At 42.3% G+C, this 27,321-nt stretch overlaps 1 protein-coding gene across 8 annotated transcripts in view; it reads right to left on the minus strand.

Moving 5' to 3' along the window:
- The window catches only part of atp8a1 (ATPase phospholipid transporting 8A1), a 98,294-nt gene that overhangs the window by 3,144 nt on the left and 67,829 nt on the right, over window positions 1–27,321 (minus strand). For 6 of the 8 annotated variants that reach the window (XM_035161585.2, XM_035161582.2, XM_035161580.2 and 3 more), the window contains 10 exons: window positions 27,159–27,269; window positions 20,751–20,825; window positions 19,064–19,186; window positions 14,812–14,890; window positions 13,567–13,628; window positions 13,233–13,289; window positions 12,748–12,855; window positions 3,489–3,577; window positions 3,055–3,147; window positions 1,714–1,805 (listed from right to left, as the gene is read on the minus strand). In XM_035161585.2, coding sequence (XP_035017476.1) covers window positions 1,714–1,805; window positions 3,055–3,147; window positions 3,489–3,577; window positions 12,748–12,855; window positions 13,233–13,289; window positions 13,567–13,628; window positions 14,812–14,890; window positions 19,064–19,186; window positions 20,751–20,825; window positions 27,159–27,269 — 889 coding nt within the window. Of the gene's footprint in view, window positions 1–554; window positions 856–1,713; window positions 1,806–3,054; window positions 3,148–3,488; window positions 3,578–12,747; window positions 12,856–13,232; window positions 13,290–13,566; window positions 13,629–14,811; window positions 14,891–19,063; window positions 19,187–20,750; window positions 20,826–27,158; window positions 27,270–27,321 lie in introns of all 8 variants that reach the window. The other 2 variants (XR_004697199.2, XM_035161584.2) reach the window with 2 other exon arrangements.

Consider the following 27,321-nt stretch of genomic DNA (forward strand, 5'->3'; position numbering starts at 1 on the left):
AGCCACAGAGCTGAGCATCTGTTTCTCTGAGAGATAAATATCGGAACATGATAGAAAAAACCCAGATGGTCGTTTAACAACATCGAGTAAACGCGTCTAAACATCTGGATGAAAAATAAAAACAGAGTCTGCTGCACTGTAAAAAAAAAAAAAATCAAATCATTTCCCAGGTTGTGACAGTTTCCTGTGCCGGTAGCCACGAGTTACCATCTGTTTAAAGGAATGAGCCATTTTAGATGTTTGTATTGACTTCTCCCCCCCAGAAAAATGACATTTAGCTCAATGACGTGAATGTAACATTAATGCTAATACACAAACCACAGACTACTGAGAAAGCCACGTGCTAAGAACTTTGAACACATGAGAGTGATGTCAGTCCTCTAATGTAATGAAAGAAAACAAATAAGCAATTTTACCTTTTTTTTTTTTAAATAAATGAAATAAATAAAATAATACAGAAAATGAAGCTAAACAACAGATGATCACACTGCCCTAGGATCTATCACCTAAACTCTCACACTGGGTTCCTCTCTGACCTTTGACCCCTGACTCACCTTCAGGTGTCAAATGACTCGGTCAGTACCTGGAGGCCAGCGGGCAAGTTCAAAGGACCCCGCTGAGACGAGTGCATTGTGGGGGAATAACAGTGCAACATTTCATCATTTCACCGTTATCTGGCTGTACTGAACTCAACTCAGGGCACACGAGTGGAGGGACAGGAAGTGGACAGGGGAAACAGACAGAGGAGAGAGAGGCATCTATCTGTGAGCTACGGGGGGGAAGGGGGATTTTAAACAAAGGGGTGAGGATTGAATAAAGGAAAAAAGTATCACAGAACAACGGTCTCATCCCCACCTATGAGACAAACAAAAAACAAACTGATCAGACAAAAGACACAACAGAAAAGAGAAAAATAAAAACAGAAAACCAAAAACAAACCCATCCTCTGTTAATGATCTTTAAGTTCCTGTGTGACACCCGAGTTTTGCTCCTGATATTAGAGTTATACTTTTTAATGCTTTACAATAGACTTACTAATCGGATGTAAAGGATTCTTAAGTCAACTGTGCTGATCTGTGATATTTGTTTGTCTTTAATCACCCTCAGAATTACACTGTACGATACTATACAAGCTATTTTCGGAAGATGCCTTTGAAGACCAACAGCGTCACAGCGACGTGATCAGGCTGGCTCCTTCAAATGTGGCCGACAAATCCGTCCTCCTCTGTAGACCAGACTGTCTAATTTCAAAGGCCCCTGAATTGTGACAGTCACAGAGTCACTATATTAAAGGTGGTCGCCATTTTAAAGATGGCAAGTCTGTAATCTTCAGAAGTCGGACGAAGAGCCAGAGGAAAAGGTTTGAGCTCAAAACATCACTACAGACAATCCAGCACTTATTATTTTTGTGGATATGCATATTATCCTTAACCCCATATTTTTTTCACTTCACCTAAACAATAAATTGTTATGAGAAAACGCAGAGTATTTATTAAGAGAGGTGGGATGAGCAGAGCGCTACGGCCGAAGCTTGAGCTTTTCTGGAGATACAGTGTGTGTCAGAGGAGGAGAAGTGCTGTGTGAACTGCTCCCCTGACAAGGGAACGAATTTAATGTGGATAAACTAACAGCCTCCACCATGAGAAAAGAAAGAAAGAAAGAAAGGAAGAAAGACAGAAAGACAGAAAGGGGGCAAAGTTTGGTGAGACTTACGGAGCAGGTTCTGCTGCATGGAGTCGGACCGGTACAGACTGACTGTGCTCTTCTTAAAGACGTTCTTCAGGAGCTGGGCCCTCTCCGTCAAACTACACGTGCACACACACACAGAAAGAGAGAGAGAAAGAAACAGAACGGGGCAGTGTGTTAGCAGCATGCTGAGCACCACAGGCAGATTTAATGACCCATACATCATGACTCTGTCCAAGCACCTCCGGAGCTGAAGGACCTGCCAACTGCTCTACCTGCTGGTACAAACACCATGTAGGGAGACAAAACCCTGGAGACACGAGGGGAAGAACTAAGTGTGTGTGTGTGTGTGTGTGTGTGTGTGTGTGTGTGTGTGTGTGTGTGTGTGTGTGTGTGTGTGTGTGTGTGTGTGTGTGTGTGTGTGTGTGTGTGTGTCAGCATGTTGGCCAGAAGGTATTCATGTACAGTAAAGCTAACATGTAAAAGAGTCTTGGGCGCATACATACGTGTCGTTACAAGCATATATGCAAAATCACACATGTGTCTGTGTTTTATTTCTGTAGGTGTCAGAGAGAGAGTGTGTGTGTGTGAGTCTGGGACAGAAGCCAGGCAGCAGGATCACTTTCAGCCAGCAGGAGATCTCACACTGATCTGCCCGGTGTTGATTCCTGCTGCAGGCCTCAGACCCCAGAGAGCAGAGCAGACCTGCTTCAGCCTAATACCGTCCTTTTTTATAATATACGGCTTTAATACAGGAAGTCTGCTGATCTAAAGGGAGACCTACTCTATTTGTGGAGTAAAAAAAACTACGGGGACATCTCGTCTTATGACATGATTACTGACATTAGAGTCAAACTCCTGCAATTTATCAGCAATTTTAAGATTTCTCTCCTCCACACAGGAATACTGTTGGCAGAGACACTGCGAGTAATAGGGGCTATTTACGAGGTTATAGATGATTATGCTCCAAGCTGTTCTTGAGAATTTGTTGAGTCAGTGTTTAAAGTTGGGTAGATGCAAATATCATACTCCATAGTTTTCTCTGGACCAATTCTGACCAGTGATGAGATGGCTGTTGAGGTGGTGTCCAGCAAACAGTGTGTGGGCTTTTTAGATAAGGGAAAACTTTCAGAGGAAGACTTGGTCTGACGAAGAGAGAAGGCGCTCATCCTAGGCAGAGGCAGATGGTCTTTTTGTTTGTAATATAAAGTGTGGTGTTCATTCATGTATTGATAGGTTCATTTTCCCAAAAATAACTTTCATCAAACACAATTTGTTTTGGGTCCATTCCTAGGCAAAGCTTCAGATAAATAAATTGATGAAGTCTTGGAGTGAAGACAGGAGTGGTGAAGTGCTGTGGGACTGTACCTCTTTCCATGCACCACAGCTCCAGGATCTTTGGATAAAGCCTCGAGCTCCTGCACCTCATCTACCAGAGTCTTGAAACACACTTTTTTCACCCTGTGAATTAGATCATATTTAAAAAACACACAAACATAATAACATGACAGATGCCTTCACATGACTGAACCCTTCATCGACTGACACCGAAATACCCCACAGACAGAATCAAACGACTTTGAACACATCAGGAATTATAACTTCTAGCTTTGCAAATTGCTCCTGACGCCTTGAATCGGCTGTGAGCTGATGTCGACCAGACGCAGGGCAGAGAGAAACGTCTCCAGTGGAGTGTTCACGGAATGGAAACGCTGCGCTTCTTTGGAAGTCCGAACAACAAGCCCTTCCCGTATCAGATGTGTATTGGAGTGATGAGCGAGGAGAGCAAAGAGAGGACTCACACTTTGTAGGCCACGTCAAAGGCCAGCGAGGTGATTGGGATGAAGACCAGGCCCATCCAGAAGACGCCCGAACTGAACATCATGCTCGCCTGCCACACACACACACACACACACACAGACAGACAGAGATACACTTACTCTCAGGTCACTCGAGACAATTCAAAGTGCATCAGCAGAGCAGATAAAAAGAAGAGCTCTTGAAAAGAAGAAACACCTGATAAAGAACAGCCCTTATCTTCCTCTGTGGTGCCACATCGTCAAAAACAATGCATGACAAAAGACGCCCAAAACAAACAGTTATATTGTGGAAATAAAGAGGAGATGGGTCTAAATAACTTGGTCAAAGTGGGTTAATCCTCCGTGACTAAATGATCCCATGTTTGTGTTTGGATCCCCTCCATCTCTGTGCCCCTCAAGGCAGAGGAAATACCTGTGAAGTACTAGGACAGTGGTATCTCTTTCACAGGGAAAACAGGCCCACTGTGTGCTGTGTACTGTCCTGTCAATACATCACAGGAGACACGGGACCATGATCTGAGCTGCTGCCGGAGATACCATCCACACAATAACACCTCGGTGTGTGGGTGTAAGTGAAGCATCAGCGCTGTAATTACATTTTTAATTAAGCTTCAAACTCATAAGTTCCTATTTGATCCTTTTTAAATGATTCATTTTAAATGAGCAGCAGAAACAACTCGAAATCCCAGGGCTCTTTATTTTGAAAGATTTTTTCTTCTGTTTAACTTTTGCTAAGGAGGAAGAGGTGGTCGTCCACTAACCAGAACGTCATTGGTTCGATCCCATCTGCATTCAAAAGTGTCACTAGGAAAAATTATGAACCCCAAATTGTTGCGGATGGCTGTGTCGACAGTGTATGAATGGCTATGACAGAAAAAGTACTGTATGAAGGGTGTGTGTGTGTGTGTGTGTGTGTGTGTGTGTGTGTGTGTGTGTGTGTGTGTGTGTATGTGACTTGTATCGTAAGGTGACTTGAGTAGTCAATAAGACTGGAAAAGCGATATATACAGTCCATTTACCAGACATTATTCTATATTTGAACATATTCGACTATAATTCAGTATTTCTTTGTGATCACAAAAAAAAAAAGCTGTAGCTTTTTACACAATGTTCACATTGAGCTCATGAGCAAAATAAATCTACAAATGCGACAGATGTGAACCTCAATGACACTCATCCATCATGCTGGAAGAAAAAACAGGTTTGGATGTGATCCAATGCAGATTAACATCACGTCAGGCGCAGCAAGAAAAAAAAGAGCCTCTTCTCGGTTGGAAAAATAGGATTCATTATGAGCAGATAGTGACTCGTAATGACTGAAATTAAAAGTCCCAGAGCAGCGGTTGTGTCGAGAGGCTGTTTTTGGGTTGAGAGTTGTGAGGAGACAGTGGATCATCCTGGGACCTTTCAGCTCTGTGTGAGGACAATGTTTGCTTTGGCTCAGTGCACTGAAACTATCTGTCATTACATGTCAGAGTGCAAAACTTGCGCTCCTTGCATTGTAATGCGCCCCTTGTTTAAACTGCTGGGGCCCCTCAACAGTGTCCTTCCTGTAATGTGACACAGGCCGGGCCCTTAGGACGCATGCACGCGCGCACCCACGCGCACACACACACACACACACACACACACACACACACACACACACACACACACACACACACAGATCAGTGTCAAAACTATCAAAGCGCTCAGGTTTGCTCAAATTAGCTAATCTGTTCACCATTACCTGCAAATTGACTTTGATGTCTGACAAAACACTGGGAAAAGAGGAAATCCCAAATGACAGGAAATCAAAAAATGGCCTTTTCCTACAGTCTGAGATGGAACGTGGATGAATGGAGCTTTTCTGTGTCGCCCTGAAGCTGAGAATGTATGACATGAGGGAAAATTGCATCAAAGCATGTGATATTTTCACTTCAATTTTTGAAATTATGCAGCCTTGGAGGAAACGTTTACTGTGGAAACCCTTTTTTTCTATTTTTCTACATAAGTTTAATTATTTTCATTTTCATCCAGTGTATCATGCATTTTAATGGGCGCATTTAAGCTGTCTTGAAAGTCTTTTGAAAATAAACCAGGGATGTGTGTGGTGCATATTAAATTAAAGTCAAATGAGCTAAAAAAAATAAACCGTCTTAGTCTTTCACAAGTTCCATCTATGAACAATATTTATATATTGTCATACATACAAATAACATGAGGTAGATCTATCAAAGCTCCACAGAAATAAACTTCATTAATTCACTGTTAGTTCTTTAATTTGACGTCAAAGTTTCAGAACCCAAACAAATCCGCCCTGCTACAATCAACAAATGTTTGTCTTCAGGCATCTGGACAGGCTCCATGATGATATAAGCAGGGGCCAGCAGTGTTGGTGGATGCTAGCGGTGTCTCATACCAGGGGGCCCCTGGGAGCTTGACAGGGTGAGTGAGGTCCAGGGGAGCGGGGCTGTAGTTTTAGGACAAACTAATAAACTTGTCTGGCTGGACAGACAGTAGTGTCCCCTGGCATGACGGGGTGTGTTTTGACAGGCCGCTGACCCCGCTCATGGCCACACACACACACACAATTGCAATCAGACACACAATTGCAATCGGACACACACACACACACACACACACACACACACACACACACACACACACACACACACACACACACACACACACACACACACACACACACACACACACACACACACACACACACACACACACGTTTGTGAAGCTGTCCTGATTAGGATTTTCTATTGACCTCCATTCATTGTGGACAGCCTAACCAATATCTCGTGGCCAAACTGACGGCCATGCTGACTGAGATCCTCCAGAGCAAAGGATGACTTCCATCTTAAGGTCAACGCTGTGAAGGATCAGCTCAGGAGGATCAGCTCAGGAGTGAGCAGGCAGAGAAAGAAGTCTGAGTTTAAAAAATCATGGAGCTGGAGAGTCTGGTTGAAGCCTCTGAGGAGAGGTGGCTCATCAAGGAGGAAGATTCTCAAACCAAAGCTCAAGAGATGGAGGAGGATGTCAAGCTCAACATGAAGAATATTAAGCTTCAACTCAGTTTTATTTGAAGAATAACTTGTTGGATTGTGAGTTTGTCTTAGATTTAGACTTTGAGGGGGAAAACAATGACAGATGTGTCTTTTCTGTCTTTTTAGGAGCTGGTCCTCATGTCAGACTGCGACAAGGCCAGAAAGAAAAGGATGAAAGAAAAGCACAGAAGGAGGAAGAAAAGAGACTGAAGAAGGAGCTGAAAGAGAAGAAAGAGCAGGAGAAGAGAGAGAAAAAGCAAAGACAGAAGGAGAAGAGAAGACATAAGTGAATTTCTCTTTAAACCCCTAAACTCCCTTCCCCCTGTTAACCCCCTTCACCTCTCCCATCCTTCCAATCCCTCAACCCCGTCTCCCTTCCCATCATCCCAACTCCCCTCCTTTCCTTATCCCCCCTTCTTAACCTCCCCTCCTTACTCCCCTCTCCTCCCTGCTTCACACTCAATCTAAAACCTGTATATATCTTCACTTCCTGTAAAAAATATAAACAAAAAAATGACTATTCAATTTGAAAAATGATTCTCACGTCACTCGTTTCAAGTCTTCAATACATCCTGATGTTCACTTTGTAAATTATGGTTGAGTATAGAGTAAAATGGATGATAAAGCACAGTATTGATTGCATGAATGATGAATAATTAATTTTAAGAGTAGAAAAATTACAATCAATTCCTATGATGCAGAAGTAACTGGGAGCTTGTTTTCCTCCAAACTGGGAGAATTACAACTCCCGGAGTCATAAAAAAACATGAGCCACAGATTTCAGCAATCATGCAGCAGCTCAAAGACACACAGAAATGTGAGATTCTGATTAACAATCCAGAGTTTATGGGCAGACCTTAAAACCAGACCCTTCATGTTTCCTTTTCTACTGATTTAAGAGGAATAGCTCTGCCTGCAGAGGGACAAATACATGATCCTGCTCTTTACGTTTTCATTTTAAAGACTATATTCAAAGAAAGCATCAATCAGGCAGTTTTTTCTGTGCTGGGGGGATTTTTGCAGCTCAACTCAAATTTTGCACGTTGCAGCGCATTAATTCATCCACAGGTTTCAAAACAAACTGCCTTTAAGGTACGTTGCACACAACAACAATCAACCTTGACTGAACATAAAATATAAATCACTTGTTCACTTTGATAGATTACTTGTCTTAAGGAAGTTTCAAGTTTCACTCTAAGGTACTTTCTAAATCACACTGAAGTGAGTGGAAACTGGCTTGAGGTAAAATCACATTACAAATAACAATGATGAACTGTCAAAAGTAATGGAGTAAAATATGCAAAGTCAATAGTGTGATCATTTCTGAAGAGAAAATGATATGTAACGTCAACATTTTAAAGATTTCTATTTCATGACAATAATTACAGAACCAGAGGACCACACATGGTTCAGACACTTACCCTACAGCGTTTCTGCAGGTTTTAACAAGTTCAATTTTAGACGTTTTTAAGACCATAATGGATGAAATTAAGAACTATGTCCAGGACAACATGTGGGAAGCGAATAACCCTTGAAATGACACATCATCTCGCAATCTACAGACCGAGACAGAATCCAAAGTCTTTCTGACCGAGGTATATGTAGATGATTAGTTATAATTCCCACGTTGGTCTCGTTTGTCGTTTTGTTACAGCCAGCGAATATCTGTATCATTGAGAAAGAACTACAGCAGACAGAGACATTACAAACTGTGCATTCGGCCCAAACATTACCTTAAGAGAACCTCAACCTAAAAGCACAACGGAAGTAGCGTTAAATTAATTTTAAATGAATTTTCAACTTTTGTTTGCATTGTATTATTTGAATTATTAATAGCTGTGTTTTCTTCTGTATTATTGACCAAGCTGATACAAGTCTCCACAGCGAGTAGCTCCTACATCTTCCACCGAAAGACCATAACCTCTGTTTAGGGCCGATTTATGGTCGGTAGGTAGGTAAGTCTTTAAAACTGCATTAAGTGAGAGAAATGGCTGAGCATCTTAAGCTGAGATGCGTCACTGCAACAAAACACATGATCCCCTGGTTCGATGAGTCCAGTGTGAGTTGTGATTAGATTCAAATGAAGCCAGTTGCACTGAACACTAACCCACACTGAAAGATGTATTTTGAAAAGGAGGCAAGAATTCCTGTTTTTTAATAGTTTCTCATGACAAACTTTTGTACAACTTTACCACATAAACAATCCTTCCAAAATGTCTAAAAATAATTCCTTCTCTTTATCTCATCAATATCTCATAGACCAGTATAGATAGCCCTGAGTGTTTTCCTGGCAGACTACGCATCAACAAACATTCTGGTTTGATGATTCCTTTCTGAGGAAATGTTTCTTATCGCCAAAAAGAAACTGCGGAAGGATCCAACGCACACTCGCCAAGTGTGAAATCGATGTGCTGATGACAAGCACTTGAGTCTGAGTGAGAGCTCCTCTATTGCAGCTCGCAGTAGAAAGCGGAAATCAGCAAAGGTGGTTGTGAAAAGCAAGGAGGCAGAAGGGGATAAACTGTACGGGAGACAGCTCTGTTGATAGCAGAGGCGAGTTGGCAGACAGCGGGTCAGTGTGACTACATGAGACACCTCCTGAGGTGAACCTCAACTGCTTTCTGTGGCAGATTACACAGCTCCAAGGGAATAATCTGACATTTTCTCTTGATATCTGTGTCAGACTTTTGTGAGGTGAAAATATGATGAGATATATACGGTTTTGGGTTCGAGCCAGTATGGGAGTAGCTGAGAAAAGCACTACTAGCCGTTTTATGGATGGACCCTGAACCTGTGTTGTCAGTTGTCCAAAACAATATTTCACCTGACAGTGATGAATGCGTTCACATGAGCCCTGCTTGATGTCTCTTGTTAAAGGCACCGAGCTGGGTAATGAGTGAGAGCAGAAACAGGAGGAGAAGGGAGTTCTGGTGTCTGTTAATGTTGTTGGCCCTCGGGCGGTTTTTCTACTGGGGAGGGGGGGGCTAAACAAAAAAAAGAACAAAGAGGAAAAGGCTGATTCAACAAGTAAAAAGAGACGGAGTAAAAGAAAATAGTAGGAAGGACAGATGGAAAGTTGAAAAATATTTAAAGATTCGAGTAAACACCGAGGTGGTGGAGTACGAGGGGCTGCGTCGGGGTCGAGAATAATCCTCCACTTCAGAGGCTACGAGGTCTTAGAGGTGGAGATGGTCTCTGATGCCTTCTAAGGTTTCACAGAGATGTGTCCCCGTTTGATGATGTACTGGCATCCCTGAGTTGGGGCAGGGGCATAGGGTTACCAAGTACCCACAGGACACCATTACTGTCGTCAGTCAAGTGCTGCAGGGCGTGGATGAAAGCACCCGGCTCCATGGACAAGGGATAGGATGAAGCTAATACACCCATCGCCTGTGTGTGTGTCAGTGTGAGTGTGTGCCACAAAAAGATTTCCTTCCTAAAACACAACTCAAGTTTTTCAACCATAAGAACAGGTCAGAAACAAGGAACGTCATCTGGAAAGGAACAGTTTGATGTTTTGGGAAATATACTCGATAGATTTAGATGAGAAGACTGATACACTCTTCATGTCTGTACCGCAAATATGAAGCTATAAGCAGAAGATGGTTGGCGTAACGTTGGGATAAGAACTGGAAAAGGGGCACAGGGGTACTTTTGGACAAGTGCAGCTCTTCCATCCATCTACCGACACATGTAAAAAAACCTAATATCTTCCTAATTATATAAAACAGGTTGTTCCTCATTAGTTTCAAGTGTACAAAAACTAAATTGAAGTTTCAGGGGTAAACTTTGTTGCAGCTACAATTGAAGTCAATGGTGAGTCCTTTTTCAGAAAAAACACAACATGCCTCCATACTGCTCGTGTGGTGACCGCAAGCCCTGACAACTCCACAGGAAGTGGCTAAGCTAGCGGCCGTAGCCACACGATGGTGTGTCCGAGGGTCCCTGAATGCACCACGTAGGAAAATATCAGAGGACATTTAGGCTTAAAACACGTGTAAATGACCTCGTTTTGAGTCGAATAGGAACATCGGGGCTTGCGGACACTTGGATGACACCACACGAGCAGTAAGGAGGCATTTTATGCTTTTTCTGTTGTTTTATTACGTCTGAAGAAGGACTCACCATTGACTTCAATTATATTATTCAGATTCAACTAAGTTTACCCCTGAAACTCCAGAAGTGTTTTGTGGACCCCCCCCATCATCAGCATAGTGGTGAGTAGATAATGAGTGAATTTAAACTTTTTCGGTGGACTATCCCTTTAGCCTCTTTGAGTGTCTGCTGGTTGTCTGGAGAATGATGCTGCCCAAGAATGAATCTGGCACATATCCAAATTTGACAGCTCTGATTTTGTACAGATTAAATAAATAATATGCAGTGAGTTTTGATCAGGTAATTTGATCTGTTGGCGTTTGACCGAGCCAGAACCAGTTAGCTGTAGCCTCGATAATGTTGAGAGACTGATATTATCTTGGTGAGTGGTATCAACTCTCTCATCTTACTCTACCAGACAGCATATAAGAGTATTTCCCAAAATCACGACCTGTTGCTTTAAATCATTATATAATGACCAAAGGAAAAAAAATGGAAAAGATTAACAACTGACTTAAATCACAACAAACAAACGCAGTTCCCGTCATGTAAACCAGTAAATTAGCTTAATGGCTTAATGGCAATGTACCTAAATGTAACTGTCCACACACGTCTATGACTCTGTGCTCCAGTTGTTTATCAGACAATGCTGCATGTTCTTCATTACCTCCGGCGAGGAGGTTACGTCCTCACTGCTTTTTGTTTATTTGTCTGTCTGTCAGCAAGATTACTCAACTACTATTGAACCGATTTCCATGAAATTTGGTGAAGGTTTGGGACTGAAAATGACCCGAGGAAGAACTCATCTAATTTCGGAGCTGATCCGAATAAACGGGCAGATCCAGGCATCTTTAACGTGGTGAGATAGGGGGGTAGCCTTGGTGGAGGTATGGGCTGAGTACTGTTCTAGTTTAGCATCAGATCCGACCATCTATTCTTTTATATGTAGGACAGTTTGAAGTGAGCATCAAACACTGTAACTTGTTCTGAAGGGTTTTCTGTGCAATGTGTCCCACTGAAGATCTGCACCAAAGTGGAATCACATCACATTTACAGTATGAAGTAATGTGTTTACAAAGAATCGCACAGTTCTGCCTGTGAGGGGTGGATCTTTTCCTCCTCTGCAGGCTGTGCAGTCCTTTGTGTTTAATAGCATCCTGCTGTGTTATTGTCTTCTAATGAAAAGATGCCTCATTTTCATCCCCATAATGCACTGGGGACCTGTGGTTAACAGGCCACACTGACAACCTGTGGTGACCCATACAGACAGCAGTCGCATTCACATGCAAATAACAGCTCAAAGAGAGAAAAACTGGAAAATCAAGAGCCTATTTTTTAGATGTTAAAGGTTATTTTTATACGAGGAAGTCCATTTCTAATCCTGACGATTGTTGGGTAGATGTTTCTTTGGCATCAGTGTGTAAACCAGATTTACTCTCACCTTTCTTTGCTTAGCTTCCTGACTGCTTCACTGTTTCCATGTCACCTGTGGATACTCAGAGCCGAGGGAGGGCAATGTAACACAAACATTGGGCTAATTGGCCCAATTAAGTCATTATGCAACACAAGCCAGAGGTCTGACAGTTTACACTCCTCTGGCAGTCCTTACAAAGACCTGTGTCAAGTTGAGCCCTGAATTTTCCCACCAGCATCTCTCTGTAGAAAATAAATTACGAGGCCCAGCAGGTCTGTCGGTGATAGACAATTATATCATCAATTTCCTTTAGCGCTGGAGGAAGTTGTTTCCACGAGAGAGAGCGCCTGTATATGTGGGTGTGTAAGCATGGTTACATCCGTTCTAATACAGTTCAGTTTTAAATGCATTACGTTTTCTTTCTTTTTATGCATGGTGTCATCACTACGCCGCAGTTTCTGAGCCCATAAAAAAGAAACTTTTAGCCCCATTTTAGTTTGTGTCATTGTTTCCAAGTCTCTTGTTTCTGCCCGTTCAGACTAAAACTTGGAGATTTCAGATGCCCTCATTCGTTTCCTGATTGGGACTCATCAGTCAGGACGTGTCCCTCCTAGATTCTGCACACTCCTATCATGCAAGCGTTTTCAAGAAGGAACCCATGTCTTTGTGTACATGTTAGCATGCAGGTGTTTACCTCGCCTGACATGTCGGGAGCCAGAGGAATGAGAGGCCACAGGGACGAGTAGATAATGAAAAACACCACCCACAGGCCGATGCTTCCCCAGATGGCGATGTGACTGAACTGTTGGTGAAGAATCAGAAAAACAATAAGGTAAACGAAAGTGTTTTAGCTTTTCATTTACTCTACATTTGCACTTTATTACAATTTAGCAACAAAAGTTGTATTTAGGCAGCATTTTCAAAAAAAATTTGCTGCCTTTTTTATAACCACTTTCACAATTTGGTTTTATTAATGTGTGGCTACTTGTAACTTGAAATACCCTGCATGTCATTTCACTAGGTTTACAGTTACGAGCCCAGAGAGAACAAACCATAAAGAGACCTGGAGATAAAAAAAGGATGTAAAATTTGTCTCTAAGTATCAGTGGTCAAATAAAATGGAGGAACTGGAACATGATAACAGAACTTTAGCGAGCGAGGAGAGAGCCATCAACTTACCATGGTCCAGGATGAGGTCTCAAGGCCGGCTTTAAGACAAACTGTGATAACCACAAACTGCGGAGACACAAATCACGCTGACATTAAAGTACGTCCTCCTTCAGCACTAAAAATCGGTCATGGGAAGTGCACAACACATCTGAATTTTCATTAAGATCCGATTTTTGTTTTACATACAGTATAAAACAGGAAGAGCTCAGCAGAAAAACAGAAGATGTAAGAAAGACAAGTATAACCGATGTTTATTCTCAGAAATTGGATAACACTTGGCGGAGACACCTGAACTGTTTAACACAGCAGAAGCGCTGCCTGCCAAAAAGATCGCTGCACTTACTGTGTAAACCATGTTGCCTAAGAGGAGATAGTCGGGAGTTTTTCCGCTGCCAAAAACTGTATCTGTGAAGGGAATCAACAACAGGAGCTTTTAGGGCCAAAGCTGTGTCTTTTCAGCTCTAAGGTTTCACACAGACTTCCATTAGGTGATCCAAAGAGTAAACAAACAGACAGCACATAGGATATTACTTTAAGTATACCTCAGTGGGAACTTGGGTGTGAAAGTCCCTATTTAAGAGTTGGATATAAAAGCGGACATGGGAACGTGAAGTGAAAGACACATTCAAACGCTGCTTCCATTACTTCCCTTTGAGGGAGGCTGGAATGTTAATTCTGTCTCTTCAGGAGCTTTTAAGAGTGTGTCTGTATGAAAATCCATCTGTTAAGACTGAGAAACAGAACTGCTGTGAATTCATCACAGTCAGAAATGAAAGGTTCTGCCTAATTCACCACTGTAACAGAACAGATCGTTTTTCTGACAAAATTATGATTTATTTCACCATTAAATAGTAATCAAAGCTCTTGAAAACTATTTTCCTGCAATTTAGGTTAGAAAAACATCTTAAATAAACAAAAAAAAAAGGAATATCAAAATAGGTTCGGGCAAAAATACAACTGCCATTGAAGAAAGAAAGAGAGGCTCCCTTCCATTTACTTCCGGCTGGTCACATGTCTTGTGTGCACTGAGGCTTTGCTGACAGCCTGTCAGTCAGAGTGATGGGGCTTGGTGCCTTTGTTTGGAGAGCAGGCCCAAGCTTGTGTGGTCCTCAGCTCCGTCCAGCCAAGACTCACCAGCTCAAAGATCCCTATTCTCTCTGCTCTCGCCCACAGAAACCCTGCATCTCAATGTGCACAAACAACTGACTTTATACGGCTACATAACATCAGTGAGTTTAATGTCAATTTGATAGCACATACAAAAAAGACAAATATCTGTCTTTGCGGATAAAAGTCCTCTAAACTGGACAGTCTCCTGGAAAGTGGTGTGTTTATGAAAAATGTATCAACTGCGTGTAAATGCATTTAAGCAGCTCACAGTGTGCACACGTGAACTGGTGCAAAAATATATATATATATATACACGCTTGTTAGTGTGCGTCGCTCTCGCCTGAGCACACACATGTTTGCAATTCATGACTGGACGGCTGAAGAGAGAACTAATTAAGACAAAGTATGTGTGTTTGACTGTCCTCCCTCTTCTTCCAGTGAGTCCGCCGAGAGCCGAAAGTCTCTGGGAGCTACTTACCATGCTCGAAGGCTTTAAGGGGGAACCAGAAGAGAATGACGGAGTGGAAGAGGCCGTTCAGACAATGGGCCCAGAAGACCTGCAAAAAAAGGAGGGGAGAAGGATGGAGGGGAAGGAGGCATGAGGAGGAGGAGGAGGAGGAGAGAGAAGGGGGTGGGTGGCGGCAGGGGATTCCAAGAGTAGAGAGAGAGAAAGGTTGGGAGAGATGGAGGGAAAAAAAGCATTAGAAAAGGGTGTGGGGAGCTCCAGCCTTCCAAGTGACCCCTGACCCGGGCCCTTTGTGCCATCCCAGTGCTAGGCTAAGTGGAGGTTTTGTCGGGGCCTCCTCGCTGAATGCCACCCCGCTGACAGACACGCTGTATATCCTCTGTGTGTGTTATGTGGGAGAGAGAAGCTGCTGAGTGTGTGTACGAGCAGTGAAAGGGAAGTGGACAATGTCGGCATGCAACTTCTAGGTTATTTCGTATTTAGCAGAATCAAATTAAACAAAATTGAGCAAGTACAACAACCTGCAAAATGAACGTCCTCCCCTTGACAATAAGAACATTATACAGCATTAATATATGTTCTGTCAGTGTGAGGGTTTCCTCTCATTACAGTGCATTAGGCATCAGCCCTTTCAAGTGAGAATTTTAGACGGTGTAGAAATAAGTGACAGGAAAATTTAAACAAGCAGAAATCAGTCTAGAAACACACACAGGGAGACTGACAGCTCCGACAGAGATTAAACTGTTTTTATGGTAATTATTAAGGGCCTGGAAAAAGGTGGTGCGGAACAGAGTCTGCGTGTGTCTGGTCTGTGTGTGAAGCACGCAGACTTTGGATGAGTTGTTTAAATCAATACTCCCACTCCAAAACCACCTTGTTTCAAATTTACTTTATGCAACAGCGGAGCCAAACAAAACACTAATGGGCGATGTAGCATGAAAGAGCCGTGAAATCCATTCTGCCAAAAACCACTGCACATTTGTGCTCCCTCTTCCTCCTCTCTGCTGACCCAGACGTTGGTGTTAATTCCGAGAGATGAAAACTTGTCAAACTCGTAGGGTACACGGCTGACGGAGGAAAAATAAAAACACTGCTTTTTTAATCCTGAACTTCTTTTTAATCATTGCATCTTGGCAGCTGAGAAGTTAGAGGCTTCATACTTAAAAAACACCTTTTTTCAACAACTTCAGTAAAACCTGTCAGTAAAACATTAAACATGACTTATTTGTGACAACCTGGACACCCTGAAAAGGAAAAACGTCTCAGGATGAACTACTGGTGCTTCTTTATGTAGGGTTATTACAGGTTTTCTGCCAGGAAAGGATGTGAAAAAAGAAGGGAAAGAAGTATAAAATAGAGTACAGTGAAAGAAAAAGTCTCGTTTCGGACTGTGAGCCTTTATAATATACCCTGGCCTCAGTGGCGTGACCTCCTCACCTTTCCTATAGACCAAACAAAGTCCTGTAGCAGCCACCCCCCAAACGGGATTACCTCACCCCCCCCCCACACTGTGTACACAAAACCCAATACACGGAGCGCGGGGTGGCCCAAAGCAAACCCCACTCCTCTAACTCAAATGTGAACTAAATTATCACTAATGTAACAATCACACATTTATGCCAATTAACCTCCCACTGACAGGCTCAGCTCTTTATCAGCCTCCTCCTCGACCCCAGACATTCCCGGGGTGCAAACAAGCACCAGTATCCCCCCCGCTATAATGAATGCTAATGAAATCAATAAATGTTCATAATCATTTGTCACAGTGGGATCCTCCCTTTCACCCCCGGCAGCCGCCCTGCTCTCTTTCTTCCCCTTGTATCCCTGCAAGTTGCAAAGGAGCCCATCTGAATGAATGCTCGGTCTGTCCTGTAAAGATTCAGCCCTTTGTGGAACTCCTAATTGCCAAAAAAAAAAAACTGCATGAAGGCCAGTAATTAATATCCAGCCAAATATTTCCAGCCCCGCACGCCCCCTCCCCCTGTCTTTTTGAATAAACGGGAAGCGGCGAGGTAAAAAGGGAACGAAGGATAAAGAAATAAAGAGTTTAGGAGGTGTTTGCTGGTAAACAGCTGTAATTACTGCGAACACGTAAAAGGGGAGCGGGGGGTTCAAGCACAGTGAGTTAACTGTCAGGAATTTATCATTAAAAGTGAACGGGCCACTGTCGAAGCCACGCCCCGAGTGTCTAACACCCTCGGTCACTCCCTTCTCTCACCTCAACACAAACAGCTTTAATTCACAAAGACAGTATCTGTTGTGTACAAAAGAGCCAGGCGTGCAGAAAGACAGGCTTCGAGGGGCCAAATTCCTGCTGGATTTTCTCGCCTTGCCTCAGGCCAGCTGCAAGGAAAATATCTCGGGAAAAGAGTGGACAAGCCAGCAAAAACAACCTGCTGACCTGGCCGAGTCATCAGTTATGGGTCTTGGAAAATGTGGCCCAAACAAAATTGAGGTTCATTTTCTCCTAACTTTCAAACACATACTTTTGTGATCCTTTCTTGGCGTGAGGATGTTAATGAAGCCAGGAAAAAGGTTAATGAAGGGAAAATCCACCCTAAAACAAAAATTCTGCCAAAGTGTTGAATGATTAACTAATAACTAAGAAGTTGTGAGGATAAATAGCTGTAATCTAAAGTGTAATTAATGGAGTAAGGAGATGGCCTGATACTATCAACCCTGTTAAAAATTACTTTTATCCACAGACAATAAATAATACTTTGTGCGCAGCAAGTCTGATTTTACTGATCTTTTTTTCCCTCGGGTTTTTCATGGATTTACCAACATTCAGTTATCAATCAAATGTGACTTTACAATCCAAATAGTTCTCTAAGTTTTTTTTCATTGTTAGCTCTGGTAGTAACTTGCTACGCACCTTTTTACTCCAAATAGAACAGGTGCTCCATTTGTTTTGTGTATAAAAGCTCTATTAAATATCAAAAATTGTGCAAAAATATAATATCTAACAGCTCAGGGTGTTGAGTTGAAATTACTTGTTTATTTCTCAACCAACATTCGAAAAGCTAAATAAATTCCATTTATATCTACTTACGAAAAAAAGTATCAAATCCTCATATTTAAAAAGCTGTTGATGACTAAAAAACTCAAAATATTTGCTAATGAATTATCTATTGATCCAATAATCAACACTTTGCAGCAGTTGCAGAGAAGAATGTCAGAAAATGTGACAAATAAAGTTTGTTATAATGAATTTTAAGTGTTTGACTTAAATAGGTTTGTAATAATAGAAGTGACTCCAGACTCAGTAAAACTAGAGGAAATCTACTGTTGTCTTATAAACACATATGCGTGGGTTAAACGTGATCTGACAGTCTTGCTCTGAGAACAAATGAACTCTCCCACTTAAACAAATTGCAGAAAATTCCCGCAACAAATACCATCACACAATGACAGCACGATCTCTCTATTCCCTCCTTTCTCTGATTCTTTCTGCTACATCCCCCCGAACCTATCTGACCTTCCCTGCCCCTGACCGCCATGGCCAATCCGCCTTTAATCCATCTCCATGCGGCGCTAACCAGGTCACCACGCCTATGAGGAGGGTCCAGGAGTCTCTGGCTCCGCATGGGGAAAGGAGGAGACGTCTTTATTACCAGCAGGGGAAAGCTAACAAACAATCCCCGCAACCAGACAGAATAGGTCAAACCAGGCTGGAACTGGAGACCTACTGACAACAGCTGCAAGGTCACTGAGACCAGAGGAGTGCCAGTCGCTTGCAACAACATGACAGGAACATCTCGTCTCATTAATGTGATGTTAATTGGTTGTAATAGGTGGAACATTTGACCTTTTTGTGAGTGAGGTGGAGCCCAAACTTATTTTTCAATTTTAGATGATACGATGGAAAATTACCAAATGTGAGAGTGTTTGTTGACACCTGATGCTAGTTGAGCTGTATGAAGTTACCAAAATGGACGGTAACAATACTCCCCTCCTAGAGGTTGATCACAAAATCATCTTCCAGAGGTGATGAAACGAGATACAGTGTGTACACAGTAAATTAGGCCATGGCGACAAATACTGGTTTGGAAAACTACCAAATACTAAGTGAGTACTAGTTCCCTGCGACCCGAGGGACATTTGCTTGTTATATTGCACTAGATTTGGAGAATCTTGAGAATTACTGTAGCAGTAAAGAACAAGACAGAAACTAGAAAATATATTAAACAAAAGACGAAGGTGAGAACAGTCATCTAATAATATTTAAACCATGTGCAGAACATGTGATAGGAAAAATTGTTACCTTGGTATTAAAACCCATGGCATTCTGGGAGGTTTTGTAGAGTTCTGGGTATTTCAGCATGTTCTCTTTCCTGCAGGAGCGCTCAAATATGCCCAGTGTGAGAGGAGGCAGGGCAGTGAAGATCTATATAAAACACACACAGAGAAATATCAGAGACATACATCCAGATGATTTTAGGTTTTGATACAAATACCTCAATTTCCAATCAATGAAAGCAGCACAAATTATTAATTCTTGTAAAAATTCTTGTCCTGAGTAAAAACATTCAAAGTACTATCTAGAACTAGGTACTGTTTATTACTAAAGCTGATAAATGTACAGCGTATATGGGCAGCATAGCTCACAAACAAAAAATTAGCTGGATATCAATGGAAAATATTTAAATAACATCACCAAGTAAACGTACTGTAGATGCAGTCTAAATAGTTTAATCTAATGTCTTGCTTGTAAATGTATCTTCATCATTGCCACAATCTCATCTCCATATGTTAACATTTGGATCTGTAAGTTTCATTCTGTTCTCCAATTGCTTCTATCTATTTTAAATCACTGAAGACCATTGACCTAAAACCCTTCAGGGTAACTTATTTGGATTTGTCATGCTTCAAGTCTGTTCATATGCAAAACCCATCTCCAGTGAACATCTGCGATCCTCTTGACTAAGAAGCAGGTATTTAAGCCAGGCTGAAGTGTAATTTCTAAGTGATGTTGTAATGTTGTTTTGTGTAGCAGCTGCTGAGAGAGCAGTGATGGTATTGTGTGGCTTAGGGGCTCAGCGGGTCAGTTGGTGTGAGTTGGTGCGAGTTCCCTGCAGCCCCATCTGGAGTGGGAGTCTGCAGGCCTCGGTCGAAAGGACCAGTGGGCCACAGGACATGCTCGACTGGGCTCCTTCCTCATTCACAGCCATGCCGAGGAGGATCTCTATTCAGGGGCGGATGCAGCCGACTGCCTTCAACAGAGTCCCACTGAGCCGGAGGAATTCGCCCAGTTTTTGGATAAGGTGAAAGACTGAACCCTCTTCCCACCACTGCAATGCAGTACTGGTTCTTTAAGGTGGTGGTTTATTATAAAATGAATGCTGAAAGCAGGGCTCTGGAAATGTCCTTCTCACCTAACAGTTTGTACCTCCCATAAATTACTTCCATTTGAGGAAGTGGAAAAACTTCACTTCGCACTTCTCTCATTCTATTTTGTTTATTGAATAGAGTCGATTTTAATAAACAGTTTAAAAAGTACATATCAACTCCTCTTGGGCTAAACGGAGTGGTAACAAAGATTAGATTTGCAGATGTACATTTTTCTCTTCCATTAAATTCATGACAGACATGAAATATGAGTTCATTAGGAGTGGTCTTATAATAGAGCCCTGTGGGACTCCCTGTACCAGCAGCGAGCTCAGTTGCGGCTCCAGTCTTCTTATTCTTTTTATCATTCAAACGTAGCTGCCCTCGCTAACTAAACTCTTTGGGGCAGGCAAAGCTGTTGTTCTTTCACATTCAGTGCATAGTTTGGAGCACAGAGGGAATAAGGACTTGACAACAGGTCATAAATAAAGGAGTCATTTTTCAGGATGTTGATGACATATTCACGCAATGAAGGGATCAGTTCTGGGGTACCTTGGCAAATCAGTGCTGCGCGACAGAGGTAATGGTGGCTCTTTGGAGAATACATTTTATTAACAACTCACCACATTGTACAAGCCGATGCACCAGCGCTCGAAAAGAATCTGACCCGAGAAGCCATTGACAAACGCGAACCAGATCTGAGGGAGACAAAAATACAGGAATTAAAGCAAGAACAGCAAAAACCAGGCCAGGAAAAATGAATCACAAATTTCCAGGGCACCTTCTATATACGGTATGTTAAGCCAATAAAGAAATAGATATCATAGGCTTTTCTCAAACTAGATGATGAGAAAACTACCAAATCTCTGTAGTATTTCAAATTGCCCTTTATGTAATTGTATTATATACATTTGTATTATTATGTATGCATTCTATTAGTGATATAAGGGGTGCGGTTACCATTATCTGATTTGAGACAGGCTCAAGCTGTCTACAGACCAACAATCCATTTTTCAGTAACACTACATTCTTCACTGTCACTGTTTTCATTGACAACAGACACCTCAGAGAAAGACTGTGAGATCTTTTAGAGAGAGAACAGCTCCTGCTTATATATCCTAAATATAACTGCATCTTGTAAAATGTGAAAAAATAAATGTTTCCTTTCAACGTAAAAAAAACCAACAACTTCATTATCCTGAAACTGATGAACATTTGTTTGAAGTGCTGACCTGTGATCAACATGCCATTCGTCTAACTTTGCTGTTTTCAAACTCAGGAAAAGACGGAGGGGCCAAAACAGACCAAATTAGAAAATAAGAGCGACAGTGGGAAAGCCAAGACCTCCAGATGCCACCTCCGTGATGCAAATTGTCCCCTTGATTCATCACGGGATTACCTACAAACATATATCAAGCCCACCGTTTCCCTTCATGGTCTACCTGCAGACATGTGGGTGACGGACGAGGTTAGTCATAAGGGCAGTCGGGCCTGTGGGACTCTGAATTATGGATACTTTGATATATTTTGTCAGAAAAGGGAGACAGAAGTAATGAAAGCCATATGCTGGGTGGAGATGAAGCTTATCACCATATCTTGTTTAGTCAGACTCATGTGAACAAAATAATACCTCTGAGATCAGAGCAGCTGCCAGGCATTCTGAACAAGTTATATGAACATGCAAGTAGAGCAACAGATCTAATATCTAGTGGCATATTATTATATATATAAAATTGAATTTCCTGACACTTTCTGCAGAAACAATATGAAAACTGCTTGCAAACTGAGAGTGAATCATAAATTGCCACTCACATTGTTTCTATTTGACACTTTAATGTTCCAGAAATGGCTCCTGCTCACAGCGAATCTGTCAGGGGAACATCAGGGGTGCTGTGTTTTGGCCGTGGCCTACCAAGCATTTGCTTGCTTCATTTAACTTCATTATGAAGGCATGAACTGCTACAAATTCTCAGATTGGGACAAAGCCAGTTTGGAGGCCCCGCCCACCTCTGCCACTGTCTGCACGACCAGTACCAATCTGCCAATGGCCATTCTCATTTAATCGTGTAAGCGTATGCATGAAAACAAATGTCTGTCACCCCCCCTTCATCTGCCTTCATTCCCTCAGTTGACGAGGGGAGGCTGGGTGCCTATAGATGAGGCCTGTGTTTATGAATGTGCCCATAAACCCTGCCCCTCACCTCCCCTCCCTGCCACACCCACCCACAACAGATCCCACCCTCCACTCCATCAGGTGCACTCTACCATGATGTTGTTTCTTTTATGCGAGGGGGGCCTATTTTTTTCACATGGGATGGACCCTGTGGCTGTGTGACCATGAGAATCACAAGGTGAACAGTACATCTTTTGGCAGTGTGATAATAGTTTTGCGTGTTTTGGGGTCTTGGCTTGTGGAGAAATACATTCAGATGCCGTTGCTATGGGTTATGGGTAAAACAAGCCCAAGCCATGAGGCAGGTTCAACCATTAGCGTGGCTCAAGCAAGGGTAACGAGAGGCTAGCGGGTAGGTCAAACTGCTGAATTAATTACAGCTCTGCTCAATAAGAGGCTCTGGGCTGATATATTGTTGTGCTAAGTTAAAAAAGGCTCCTATTCATAGCATGTGGTAACTGCTTCTGTGTAAGTGTTTTGGCCTGGTCCTCGGGCTCCCAATAGCTTCTCTCTCTTTCTCCCGCTCCCATCTCTTGAGGGACAGATGCATTGATTTGCTCATTAGGGGAAGTACCAGGCAGGATTTTTCCTCCCCTTTTCTTCTCCTCATTGAGTGCCACTCAGCGGAGGGGTGTGGCTGGCCTCTCTCCCCGACTGCACATCGTGAAAACCAGTAATGGAGGGAAGCCGGAGCTAAGAAAAGGGGGATTGGGCAGCGGCTAACCGATAAGAAGACTTCTTGCATATTCATCAGTGAATCAAAAATCATTGATTCCAAGGCAGCTCAACAGCTCTGTACGCCTTGTGTAGACACGGCAATGGGGTGGATGGGGGTAGAGGGGCCGGAGCATGACATTTGTCCCCAACAATGTGAATCCTGATACTCTTAAGCTTAGCTTTGCGGAATTGCAAATGGAATTTATGCACAAAGCAAGTTCAGAATAAAGAGGAGACGTAAAGAAGGAGCTGATAAATATGCTGGAAATATGTGGAGCTACAAACACAAGCTGTCTCACAATGCCCGGCACAGTCTCTGTGGTTTCATTCAGAGCGCTACTGGTCGGCGAGCTTTGCTCGGAGCCGCACTGAATGAGCTTTCATGTAATTGCCTCATAAATGCCACTTGTCCATCAGGCCCCTCTGTAGCGCCCTGGCAATGTGTCAGTCAAACACGAGTGGCCAGCTGGATCGTTAATTTGAATTGAGTTGCTTTGGATTCTTTTGAAAAGGTCTCTTAGCTTGAATGTGGTTGGATTTAATCCTTTTTCACTCCTGTTCTTTAGTTAGCGGCGTAACTTTGAACAAAATCGATAATAATGTATTCTGCTTAAAGTTCATTAAGCACAGGACCACACTGTTAAAAGGTATTTAAAATGTCCCTTTTCCAAACACACAGAATGTCATGCTTCAACCATGATCATGCTGGAACTGATTAGCCGTAAGAATGCCAACCGTAGTCAAAAGCATCGGGGAAGCCAAAAGAAACACTGGGAAGTAGCTTCAGCTGCCAGTCAGTCATCAGCTGGAGTGACAACCTCACTGTCTGAGGCTAAATTAACCCTTAGTGAGTCAAAGGAAATCCTGAGTTATCTCCCAACTGTTCCAGACTAAGTTGCGTTCACAGTCACATCTTCCAAAAAAGCGTCAGAATCCTTTACCCTCCTACTCCACGTCTCTTAAAAGAAACCAAAGACCCCGTGGAAAAAGATGGGAGATGAAAAGAGGCTGAAACACAGTCACCCAGTACTGGCATTCAAATTGTAACACACACTGTATGTGACAATGGTAATGTGAACAAAAAGTTAAGATACCCGTCAACATCCTCGATTCTCTCTGTGCAAGGCAGCTTGGGAGTCGACGAGAAAAACATGCGAGCACAAAAGTAAACCCATTAGTGTAACAAATGCAGCTTTTACCCATACCCTGGGGTTGCTGGTGTGTTAGATGTCAGGGTCTTACAAAACAGGGACATGTGAAATATTGAAGCAGCCAAACAGTGAAGAAACGTCCTATTGAATCCCTTGAATCCCCTGAAGGAGTTTAGGACGGGACGGGCGGGGGATGGGGGACTTGTGTTTTCAGAGAGTAACAAAAGGTGTGCTAGAAAGCAGCTCGCCCTGCAGACACAACTATAGATGTTAAGTTCCACTTGTAGGAAAAGAGCTGCTTTGAAAAAGAGGGACCTGGTATGTTTCAAAGAGGAGCTGGAGACACAGACAATGGATAAACAACACTGAAAGCATTTTTGACCATGGCTAAGATGTGAAAGTGTCACACAGGTCCATGTAGGATTCCCATGAAGGGCAGAGAGGAAAAGTGATAAGAAAAGAGAGAGAGAGGTTTGCATCGTCTTAAATTTGAAGTCGTGGCACCTCTTTTCGACTTCTAGTCAGTGAAACAGTGAAAATATGACACATGATTAAAAACAGGATTTTTTTCCAACAGAAAATTTGTATGCTGCAAATTGAATTTCATTTTCAACTTGAATTCTTATCTGGGAAATGACAGTATGATCAAACGGTTGTGGCGCCTATAACTGCAGCTATAGCCTGGCAAGAGACCAACCGTCCTCTTTCACTTAAGGTCACAATAAGCCAGAAGCAGACACGCTGGAATGTAAAAGGTAGTCTACTGATTCTCCATGGCATATAAAGTAGATCGAGGATGAGGAGGGGGATCAGAGGTCAAGTGTCACAGAAAGAAGATGAACAAAAGAGAATTTTAAAGTGCTCATATATCCATGACAGGTTATGTGGTGATGATACTTTAAAAACATGTGGCTGATCCTTCCCTGCCACTGCATCGCACCGCCACGGAATTATCGGCAAATTGTCCTGTTTTCACAGAGGGAGGCTAGAGGAGTGTACTGTAAATCATTTGCTCTCTATGGGTATTGGACCCCCTCAGGCAACAAGTGCAGGGAGAGGGGAGACCATTAAAAAATGCCTCAGTAATTTATTCTTCCTTTGTTCTGCTTTCTTGTGTTACCATATGTTCTTCATGTCGGCCCTGACTCGTAAAGTTTTTACAAGTTATGCTGTTAATTCTAGCCAAAGAATTGTTCCCACATTGTTGGTGATAAAATTCGTACCTAATTAACTGGACTCATGCACTGCAAAAACAAGCAACTTTAAAAAACAAGTTTTTAACATTGTTATAATGTCTTTATTGCGATTCTGAAAATCAGGGTTTCATACGTCACATGCCTAAGTAACTCATCCTGTCAAGTTGCACGTAGGTCCAAAATAAATCTGAAACCTCCAGTGCAAAGTGGACTTGTGAATAAAGAAGGCGAGAGTTTGCATTAGCTCAATCACTAATGTCGGCAACAAAGACGCTAACCTAATATAGCATTCTGATATGTCTGCTAGCCACTTGATTTTGGTTGGTTGTTATGTTAAACAAAAATATTAATCATAGCAGAGAACTGGTAAATTTGTCTGGAGGGGAAGTTCCTGATATGTAACATGGGACAAAGTGTGATTTAACACTCGGTGGAGACTTCTGATGCAGAGGATTTGATGGATGCGAAGCCAAAGTTCCTGCTAGTTTAAAACATCTGAGCACTACCAGTGATAAAGCTCCTGCTGATAGGAAGCACTTAACCTGTCTGGTCATTCTTGGTTAAAGCTCTGAACCTGCAATCAGTGACCGGCCTGGTATCTGTCAAACACCGTCAAACCCACCGCACACCAGCAGACCATCGATATGCAGGGAGAGGGGTGAGATGCCACAGGGACAGCACTCACTACCTGATGTTCAAGCACATCAGTAAAACAAGACTTTAAAAACCATGGGGCTGAGCAGAAATTATAAAAGATCATCATTTGTCTATAAATATAATCCAAATGGAGAGTGACAGTGACATTTTCTCCATTGATGTTTTAGAAAATCAAGTTTCAAGCCTGAAGCCCGGCCAACCAGCTACGACTTGAATCATGACCTTAAAACATTTGATTCAGAGTAAAAACTGAAAAAAGGCAAAGGTACAAGACAGTGTAGATAATTATGTGCACTTCTTCTTGAATTTAACCTTGTTGTTAATATCGTGTTGCAATATATTATAGTTTGTGTCTCATATGTATGTTTATAGCATTTCATAGATTTATTTCATATATTTTCAGTTGTGGTTAACATTTCCATGGTAACGGACGAGCTCCAACAATCAGACGTCGCTACTACACCTGAGGATTGTGGGTAGTGTAGAACCTCTCCTTGACATTGGAGCATATAACAATGTTTCAAATTCTCGTTGCTTGTGGTAAATCTACCTTAGATGGTTGATGGCTGATGATCTAAATCTACTGTATATTCAGAAAATGAATGGGATTTCAACTTCCAGAACCACACTGTTGAGCTCGATTAGAAGATTCATATGTCATTAGCCACTTTAGGCACACTCCAGGCTTCTGCATTTCATTTTCAGGATGTTCAATGTACATAAGCCTCTGTATCTGCTGCCAACAGAATCCTCGGGTATCATAGAAGTTACAGCACAATTAATCAATTCAATGAGTTTTGTGGTTTAAAATTATCATGCTTCAATTCCTGAAGGGAAAGTTCTAGTTAAATAGGTATCATTTTCCCTTCCTTACTGTGTGTGTGTCTGTGTGTGTGTGTTTGTTTGTGTATATTCTGTCCAGGCATGTCAGAACTCAAACCATTCACCCAGGAGCTGCACCAACTGGCAGGTAATGTGAGGGGCCAGTCAAGAGAAATCCAAACATGGAAACTCTAACAAGGAATCGTTGCCTTTATATAATCATGTCTTGTGAAAAAAAAAAAATCTCAAAGCTCTGCATTCAGATCTGGTTCGTTACATGATGCTCAGTCTCAAGAACTAGAGTGTGAGAGTTACCTCGATGATATAGAGGACGATGTTCTTGTAGAAGCAGTACAGGATACACTTGGCTACGCGGTTGTAATTCCAGGCTCCGTGGACGAGCAGCAGATTCTTCAAGTATTTAAACTGTGTGGGAGGGAAGAAAAAAGGAGAAGATGAATGAATAGTCGAGGTCTGT

This window comes from Hippoglossus stenolepis, chromosome 7 (assembly GCF_022539355.2).
Source record: "Hippoglossus stenolepis isolate QCI-W04-F060 chromosome 7, HSTE1.2, whole genome shotgun sequence".
NCBI lineage: Eukaryota > Metazoa > Chordata > Actinopteri > Pleuronectiformes > Pleuronectidae > Hippoglossus > Hippoglossus stenolepis.